This window comes from Poecilia latipinna, unplaced genomic scaffold, assembly GCF_001443285.1.
Source record: "Poecilia latipinna isolate Pla-1442-1.1 unplaced genomic scaffold, P_latipinna-1.0 Scaffold765, whole genome shotgun sequence".
NCBI classification, from domain to species: domain Eukaryota; kingdom Metazoa; phylum Chordata; class Actinopteri; order Cyprinodontiformes; family Poeciliidae; genus Poecilia; species Poecilia latipinna.
Window position 1 is genome coordinate 194,579 of NW_015113381.1, and position 10,196 is coordinate 204,774.

Below are 10,196 nucleotides of genomic sequence, written 5' to 3' on the forward strand. Positions count from 1 at the left end.
ACTTTAGAACAATTTAAATTCTTGTTTCAAATTGCATGAAGAAATATTTTGATCTGATAATAAATTTCATTAAACATCACTATGAATTCTGCTCAAAAACATGTAGTGTGAACAGGACTGTCAGTTGCATTAATATAAACAGTTTCCTTAATAACACACAAGAGTCAGATCAATGTAATGCACTTCCATCACAGGCTACAAAAACAAGCTGCTAAGCATTCTGGGAAATAGTCCCCACTCCTGTCTTTTTCTTATTTCAGTTGTTTTAACCTAAAAACTCCACTTTATGCAACTCTTGGAGGTTTGACAACATTAATAAAAAGTTAACACAACTTACTGCTGTAATTTTATCGTTCACAAACTCACATTTAGGTTCAAAATCTAAAACTTGCACAACTAAACGCAGTTCAAATGTTTTACAGTCTGTGTGTATGTTTTTTATTAATTCTGTGACATAATTTAATTGTCAATTTAAGTGCAAATCAGAAAAATAAAACGAGAGATAAAATAGGTGCAATAACCAGGTTGCATAGGTGCGAGCGACCTTAAGCAAATACTTTCTTGAGGGCCGTTTAGTTTATTTTCAGCATTCAGTCGTACTTGGTGGTTATCTAAGTGCATATAGCATCTTGATTTTGTACTATCAGTATAGTTTAAGCATCTGAACAGGTTTAACAATCTGTTTTGCACATCAAACCTGGAGGAGGTTTCAGAGGCAATAGAGGGATTCATTGTAGATGTTGCTTAAAAAAATGTGTCTTCAAGTAATGAAATTGACGCCTTTCTCTTAATAACACCTAGATAACCTCCACCACATCCCAGTCAATCAGAGCAAATCAGGTCTTTCTAGAGGTGAGTAGTGCGGGGGGCTGTGGTGGTCTCTGTGGTTGTTCAGTGTACCAGCTGGAAAAAAGAAATCACTTTTGAACTCAACCTGATACAATAAATCCATCTGAGCTGTGTTTTCCGTCAACACCACCAACTAGACGTACACCAACAGAGTCTAATGTATGCAGTCAGATGAAGAATGTACAGTAGTTATATATTTTCCATGCCTCGTGTTAGCCGAACTGCAGGAGCAGTGGAGATAGTGTCACAATTTGTCCATCCATGCAAAGAAAACTGTAGTTTCAAATTTCTGTTTGCATCTAATGCACAGATAAATTCATTTATTAAGAGAAAATCTGAAGATATAGAATGCAGTCTGCAGCATCTAAAGCACTCCACACCAAATTAATGCAAGAGTGGCCAATAATGACAACAGAAAAAAGGTTGAAGAGCCCTGTGTTTGTTTTTCGAGTTTTATCCCAGCTGTGGAGAATAAGAGGTGGGCATTAAGCCAGAAGGGTCAAAGGTCATGCACCTGTACACAACATTAAATACACTGCTATGCATTTAAAAAGCTTCACCTGCAGTTCAAACACTGTGATGATGTTGACATTGTTGCTTTCCTATTATTTCATATCAACAAAAGTTGCAATGCCTTTTTGTTTCATTATTTATTTCATGCAAATATGTTTTAATTGTGGACTTATTGTCGGAAATTCAAGCCTCAGGGTATTGTTTAGTTCAACTTCCATATACTTTGTGATTTAAAACATTCTTTTATTTTCAAGTGAAGCTACCGGATGATAAATTTTGTTTGATGAATGTGGGTTGCTGTCTGACTCTCATCACAAGCACGGTTATTTTTCTTTCTCTCGTTCTTTTTTTCACTGCAAAATGAACACACATGTGTTAGTTATTCCTGTGATTTAAGTTATATTACATCCTTGTTTGACTTGCATCCTAGTTTATTTGTTTTTAAATCTTGTTAAATTTGAAGGGAACTTTTGTTCTGGTCTTGTGGTGAACTGCAGAGCATCATTTCCTTAAATCTGTTATATTTTCTGTTTTCCTTTCAGGCACACATTAGCTCTGCAGGTGAATAATCGAGCCAGGGTTTTTCCTCATCAGTGGACAAATCCTTTATGGTTTTAAAAGTTTTTCTATATGCTTTTACTTCTATATTCAATCCACAGGTGGAACCAATCTTAAGTTTTAGACATAAAACTTGACAAATAAAAGCAGCTAAGACAGAACAAAGTGTAATTCATATATTTCTTAGCGAGGAAAGTCAGAGATGAAGGAAGATCTTATCCAGAGATTTTTGAAAAAGAAAGGTAGATTGTCAGATAGATAAATGCTGTAGCTGCACAGAGGAGGATAGAGAGACGCTAAAGTCACACATATGAACCAGAACACCTGAGTGCGTGTGGGTGAAACCTCAAAGCTGTTTACTTCCTCTAGTTGGAACTGTTTCCTTGGTAAAAAGCCATGTGACATATATAAGACATTAAAATGAAACTTTTAACATCTTTTCATCAAATAAACCATGAACTTTGCCCTTAGGCTTCAAGTTAAAAGATGTTCTTTGTGTTTGAGGTCTGTGAGAATCTCTGCTGCGTTGGGGGCCTGTGTGCGTCACTCGCTGTGAAGTGGTCTTTCCTACTGCACAGCTGATGTTTTATCACTTCCACTGTATCTGAATGCGAGGGTGAGTGTATTCTGAGGGAAAATGCCCCTCAGATGGAAAAAAATCTCACTACGAGCTTTTAGATGGTGATGATTATGTTAATAGTCGTGAGCTTGGAAAATAGTCAAATGACGTTCTTTAGAAGATCAGAGGATGAGTAGTTTGTTCCTGTGTCACATTCTCAATATATTCTGACTCTTTTTGCCCCAAACCAGCCTTATCTGCTGCAGTGAACTCCGTTTTAACAATATGGAGAGTAGATGGTTACAACCAGGAGAAATGCAGGCCTGGCTGTGGCTTCAACAATGTGAATGAGTGACAGCATTTTGCATATGTAGGTGATGCTAAGTGATGTTCCACTGAGTTTACTGGCAGAGGAGGCTGATATTATTTCTGTTCTGCTGAGAGAATGAACCTTTTTTTTTTCTTGTCAGCGCTTTGCTTTGCTTTGCTTTTCTTTGCTTTGCTTTGCTTTGCTTTGCTTAGTGGTGAAGATTATTGCAACATAAGCAAATGATCTTCTTGCTCTTTGCTGAGATATAATCCTGCATAATGTTTTATCAATCTCACAAAAGGGGATTTTTTTTTCTTTTTCTTGTAGCCTGCATGTACTTTACATGCAAACAGGGCTTTGCACTTCTTAAAAAAAATAAAAAATAAAAAGTCAACACTGAGGTATATGTGCGCACATCCTGCACACTTACAGTAAAAAGGCCAGCCTTCTCTGCACAGGCTACAGAGCGCAAGATGTGAATGGAAACGTATAATGTTCGATAATGTTTCGTTCAAGCTTATTTCCATGCACTGGCAGATGTGTTAGCAAAAATGAAATACTGACAAAGATCAACTTTGCTGCGCTTGTTTTTTTTGAAAATGACAAAATATTCCACTTGTCTCTCTGCAGTAGTAAGACTGAAAGTGCCTACATGTGTCAGTGTGTCTGTGTGTATGTACACAGAGCCTTGAAGAGAAACAGTGTGAATGAAGGGAGGTTCTTATGGTTTCAGTCCAACTTGCTGCGAAACAGGAAACCCAAATAAACCTTAATACACTGATAGTGTGATAGATAGATAGATAGAATATTATTAAGAACACAAGAAATTAAGCTCTAAACCACAAAGAGTGTTTTAATCCATGGTTTTACTTTACAAGATCAGAAAAACAAATTGTAATTAAACTTTAGAAATTACTTTAACCCTTTTTATCCACAGAAGCGATATTTTAAAAATGTTGAGGAGTTTAGCATTAAAAGTTTGTAGTCGGCTTCCCAATAACCCTGATGTTTGTAGAAAACAATTTCATCTACAGCAGCTTGTAAAAAATATTTTACCACTTTAAATTTTCACATTTTGTCAGGTAATAAAATCCAAATTAATAGCTTTTCTTGTAAAGCACCAGCACAGAACTGTGCATATTTTGAAGCTAAAGATTTGTATTATTTGACAATTAAAGTTGGAAATGTGTGAGCTGCATTTGTGTTTAACCTGCTGAGTTTTTCCCCAGTCATGTTTTGCAAAATAGCTTAAAGTAGACAGACAGTATCTTACAGGTCTTGCCACAAACTATCAACTGGATTTAGGTCTGGACTTTGACTGGGCCACTCCAACATGTGGATATGCTGTGATCTAAACCACTAAGATGTTTTAGGTTTCTTTCAGCTTCTAACAAGGTTTTCTTCCTGATTGCCCCGTTTTTAGCTCCATACATTTGCTCATGAACACCGGCCATCTTTTATTTTCCTGCTCAAAAGCACCCAGAGCGTAGTGCAAAGACTGTTGAGCAATTTCCTAGTTAACAGTTTCAGAAAATGCAAACCAGCACATTCACACACTGAAAATGCCTGATTTTAACACAAAAAAAAAAGTTGTATCCCTGATCCTGTGAGACAAACATGCATCTCATTTTGGACTTAGAACTCTAAACTTCCTCTATGACATATATCCAGTATTTTCCTCATAGAGGAACAGAAGCCCTATGAGTAGAAGAAGACGTCTGTCAAAGCTTCAGACTTTGACAAGTACATGTGCCACCAGTGATGGACTTTCAGATCATTTGGGAAATGCAAGATTTTTTGGAAATTATAAACTAAGTAAATGGATTCAAATCACATTTACACCATCACACGCAAGCAAAGCTCACATTAGCTGGAAAAATATCTTTGTTAATGATCACAAACCGTTAAAAACCCACAGGAAGCAAAGCGTGGTACCATGGTGCTCACTGCAAACATGAATGAATCCACTCACAAGCTGTAATAAAAATACTTATGACAAAATGTATGGATAAAAATACTGGTCAAAACTCATGCAAATCCAGCTTTATAGAGCAGAGAAATTAATTCTTGACCAAAAAAAATAAATAAAAAATCTTTGCATCTGCTGAAAACATTTCCGCTTCCAATTTAATTTTTTGATGTGAAGATCTGATAAACACCAAACAGAAATTTGCGTGTAAAGTATTCAGACTCTCGACCCTTGTTGCACGCAGAGAAAGATTGTTGCACCGCATTCAGTCCCCAAAAGCGACGTGGCAAGATGAAAAAGTAAGTGCTTAAAGTCATTTTTGTTTTTAAAATAATTGTATCAACAAACAAGCTGCAGCAAAACTATTTTTAGACTGGGTAGATTGGTTTGCTAATACACTCACACATCTCGCACACCTGCATCCTGCATTAGTCAGAAGCATGAAAATGCACTTGTAATATCAGAGACCTGCAGAAATAGAGGATGGTTTATGCATGCAGAGTGCTGCCTACTATAGTACCTTGAAAAGTATTTGACTTTTTTACCCCCCATTTTGTCATGCCACAGCAACAAACTTGTAAAACTGCGTTTCGGTACACCGCCGCCCCCACCGCCTTGTTGAACCACCGTTTGCTGCAGTTGCAGCTGCAGATCTTTGGGGTATGTCTTTACCACCTTTGCAAGTCTTGAAACTGAAATCTTTGCCCTCTCTTTATCGTAAAGTAGCTCAAGCTTAATCACATTGGACAGCGAATGTGCCCACAGCATGATGCTGCCATAACCGTGTTTCACATGGGCATGCTTGGTCCAGGGAGATGTGCAGTGTTAGTTTTCCTCCACCATGTGGCGTTTTGTCCATGAGATAAAAGGATTAATTTTGGTCTCGTCTGAGCAGAGCACCTTCTTTTGCTTATAAATAACATTTTTGCCACTTTTCCATAAATAATAGAACTGCTGAGTGCCTGACTAATCATTGTCCTACCAACACAGCTATGGATCTCTGCAAAAAATTTCTATCTAAGAATAGAGATCCAAATTCAGGATCTTTCTGGTCAATACCAATGTCCAGTTTTCTTTCAGGTCTGACCAACTGATTTTAATTTTATTTTCTGAGGTCTGTAACTCATAAGAGGCACAAAATGTGCTGCAGGTTCCTTAATAGAGGTTGCTTAGTAAACTAAAGAAAACGAACTAATTAGAAGATTGTAATTTGACATTTGTTGGGTGGGTGTTTCCAAGACGTTATATCTGTGATCAAGTTCTGAAGAAATGTACAAACCTCCATGATTAATTCAGCCTTAAATTTTAATACTAACAAACAAAAACACTCAAGAGACAGAGGCGTGACTAAGATCTTTATTCTTGTTTTTTGTTTTCTTTCATTCTTCTTGTTAAAGTTGACGATGAAAAGATTAATAATTAGAATTTTTAGTGAAGTTATTACTTTAACCTTTTTGAAATTAGATCGTTTATCATAAAAGGAATTCGTCTGCATAGCGCAGACAATTTCAGAGGCTTCCTAGAACTGTGACAGGCACTCTAAGAAACTTCCTGTTTTCTGGCCTGGGGTTTCCGATGTGGCCTTTTGCACACTGACCAGGTTCTTACACCTTGAAATTAAAAATTTTCCATTTCTTTATCAGCCTGAATTAGCCGAGCTCTGGTTTAGCCTGCCTCTAATCAAATACATTCAGCAGCCAATGAAGTTCATAATATTAGTAAATTTTTTTCCAGTACACCTCCTAAATAATAGGTGTTAGTTTATTAATTTTCCATGTAAATGGAAATAAGTCTTCACCTAAAGTAGACAAAACTTTTAAAGAACTGTAAACCATCTACACATGAAAGAAACAGCATCCTTGATGTTGAATTATACATATCATGGTTGTAATTTGAGCCAACATTTTTTTTTTGCTGTTATATGATTTTCTGCAAACAGAAGCAGGAAGTCCTAAATATGATGGAAATCAATTCTAAATTACATTGTTTGATATGTTTAACCTAAAGAAATACCAATAAAAAGAAAGACACCAATTTTAGCACAAAAGAGAAAGTCTAAAATATATGCTAAAACATAAACATGCATTCAAAGAGTGATATGTGCTTTGCTGTTTGGCAAAGACGCAAATGGGCAAAGTTTCAGTTTTAAGACGTGCAAAACTGCTAGAGAGCCCCCCCCCCACCCCCCAAGACTTGCAGCTGCAGCCGAAGTTCTCAAGCAGCCGACATTTTGATTATGATCTCCAAAGAACCCTTTCAAGAAAGCTGATTGTTTATGTTCTTAACTTGGTGATTTATCTTGGAAATCCTATGCTGCTGTGCTTAGTTGGATGTCTTTTAGTGCGACGGTGGTGGGTAGAGTAGGCAAAAATTTTACTCAAGTAAGAGTAGCACTACTTCAGTATATTGTTGTTCAAGTAAAAGTAGCCATCCAAGAAATTACTCAAGAGTAAAGAGTATTTGAAGGCGATGCAAGTTCTGAGTAACTGATCTGAACATTAATCACTTAAAATTTAAATATCACATCATCAAATACCAACATATAAGGTTATGTGGAAATTTTGGCACAAAATAAAAATTATTTATTTTGAAAAATTGCAAAACAGTAAAATCTGGCAAATGAAACATTTTTCACAAATATATTTATTTCAATATAAAATTTATGAAAATGTAATTAAAGCTGCAGGTCTGTGTGGTGAATTTGTGTTTCTCACAGAGTATTCAGAAATTTTGCTCAAGTAAGAGTAGTGATAATTCACAATAAAATTACTCAAGTAAAAATAGAAAGTACAGCTCAGTAAAACTACTCCTAAAAGTTTTTTTTTTTTTCCAAGAAGTTATTCTAATAAATGAGTAAATGCAACTACTTGCTACCAAACTATGTAATTAAAATATAAAAAATGAATTAGTAGGACTCCTAGTCTGATATTTATTCAACTAACAAATGTGAACAGACAAGAAAAACATAACAGAGTAATGCAAATTTGTAAAAAAAAAAAAAAAAAAAAAAAAAAAAAAAAATTGCAAAATTTCTAAAGTAAATTCAATCAGCAAGAAATAAGCTGGCATTAGTAAACTTTACAGTGGACAATGGACTTTTTGGTAAAATGACAGATCTGTAAGAAGTTGCTCCTCCAACAGAAGAAGTTACTACATCGAAGCAAGTAGTAACTAACCCCTGGTCAAATGGAGGAAATATGCATAGCTGAGATAGTAAAACAGATCATATGGGTGCTTTGCCAAGTCACAATCATCATAATACTTCACCAAATTTTAGGTTTAATATTTAGGGTTGGCCACTATATTGGTAAAGTACATTAGTTGTCAGTTACTATCTACATATTACAGTCTTTAAATAATATTGCAGTCTGTTTTGTTCACATGTAAATAGGAAACTTAGGAAAATATGATGAACTTGAGAGAAAAAAAGTTTGCAGTGAAAGAGGGGAACAGTAAGCGTCAACCAAAAGAAAACACAAGACCCTTTATTTATCTGAATTATGTAGAACACAAACCCACAGGTGGAAATTTCGGTATCCTTTCTTTTGCAGTCTTACAAAGAGTGGGCTGATGCGGTTTGATCTACAGACCATATGTTTACATTGTGTTTTAATGTGGGTGGTTCAGTTGAGCAGACCATGGTGAATATCTTAGTGAGGCATTGTCTTTGAAACATTTGTTCCATTTGGCTCCTTTGTTTTCTTTTGAACCATTATGCGAAGGTTTCTGCAGACCCCTAATGATAGATTGATTATCATGAGTACTTATGTCACAACTTGTCCTTAATGCACAACATACAAATAGAATTTAGTAGTTTACTAAGTTGGAGTTTGTTTGAATTTGTCAGATTTCTTTCTTTGATGCTTTACTTTATTTATTATGTTAACGTTTTGCCCACAAAAAGGAAACAAAATATATCTGGATTAAACTTGCATTTTTATTCACCTTGTTTTAACCAGGCAGGCAACTTACCGACCTTATTTTGGTTATCAAATCTATCACCCATTTCAAATAGCTCCCTCTACTGGCAGTAAACTAAATTTTAAAAAAAAATGCGCATGGATTTTTTTTGTATTGTATTGCGCCGTTTACACGACAGTACGGTAGAGCTGCGTTGCATTGTGGGACATACAGTAAAGATGGATGCGGGCGTAGAGAGCATGTTGAAGCGACGATAACATATAGTTTTGTCATTATATCTTCGACAATAAGTACTTCCTGCTGTTGCATCGTGATAATCATCTGATGCGGGACTGCTGTTGAGTACGGAAACAGGTACAAGTCTCAACGTCGACCCTTACGCAACGTGTTAGCTGAAGCTAATGCTAAAGCTAAGGGTCAATGTAGACAAACGAAGAGGCTAAGAAAGCTCAATGTGACGACAGACCGTCGCTAGGTTTATCCTCTGATTAAGTTTTAATCTAACCGTATGATTTATCTTTGTCAGAAGACTGAAGATGTTTGCGCTCGGAGGTTTGTTGAGAGTTGGATCGACCTTCTTTCACTCTGCGGGAAATCTGCTGCTCCCAATCAGGACCATCTCTACAGGTCAGGACGGCTCCAGTAAACCCACTGTGTCCATTACCAGTTTTATTTTAGAGCCTGTGCCGCTGCCTACAAATGTATTAAATGCATTCGGTCATAAACTAAATCTTAAGATTAGAATGTGAAGGTACAATCATGACTAACCATTAGTTTTTCAGTAGCACTATCTTGTGTTTTATTATCTTTGTTTGTTAAATAAACATGTTTAATGTAACATGTTTATTTAACAAATAATATGCAAGCATTTATTTATGCTTGCATAATTAACCTTGGAATCATTAAGGATATAAATGCAATAGGAATCTGTTATTCTACCAGTTTTTGCTGCTGTAAACGTAATGCTTATGGGAAACTCGGTGCTGAATGCAGTAATCTGTTCTTCAGGGTCTTGCTGCCAGATCAGGATGCATGCTATCCCTCAGCCTAAACAAGTGGACAGGTGGAACGAGAAGAGGAGCATGTTTGGAGTCTATGACAACATCGGTATCTTAGGTAAGGGATTAGTATAATCTAAATATAGATTTTCTTTTCACCATAGATGGATTGTTTTACTTAGCTTGTATGTGAGCAAGATCATCTCCATCAAAATAAAATCTGAATCTCAGAAGATGATTTTTTTTTTCAATAAAAAACATCAGTAACACTTTATTTGAAGGGATGTGCATAAGACTGACATGATATTGTAATAAACATGACATCTGACATGAACATGAAGGAGTCTTCATGAATGTCTGACTGTTGTCATGAAGTGTTATTCTGTAAATAATGACACTTTTAATACAAAGTTGATACTTTAACTTGACTTTTTATGCAAGTTTTAATGTAACCTTACTAGGGCTGAAACGATTCCTCGAATGATTCGAGTACCTCGATTACTAAAATTCCTCGAGGAA

General features: G+C 35.9%; 1 protein-coding gene across 2 annotated transcripts in view; it reads left to right on the forward strand.

Moving 5' to 3' along the window:
• The first annotated feature begins 8,851 nt into the window (after positions 1–8,851).
• mrpl51 (mitochondrial ribosomal protein L51) overlaps positions 8,852–10,196 on the forward strand; it is a 6,557-nt gene continuing 5,212 nt past the window's right edge. Inside the window, exons 1-3 of one of the 2 annotated variants that reach the window (XM_015046149.1) lie at positions 8,852–9,033; positions 9,209–9,306; positions 9,688–9,795. In XM_015046149.1, the coding sequence (XP_014901635.1) occupies positions 9,216–9,306; positions 9,688–9,795 (199 nt within the window). In that variant the 5' untranslated portion in view covers positions 8,852–9,033; positions 9,209–9,215. Of the gene's footprint in view, positions 9,034–9,205; positions 9,307–9,687; positions 9,796–10,196 lie in introns of both variants that reach the window. The other variant, XM_015046148.1, reaches the window with a different exon arrangement.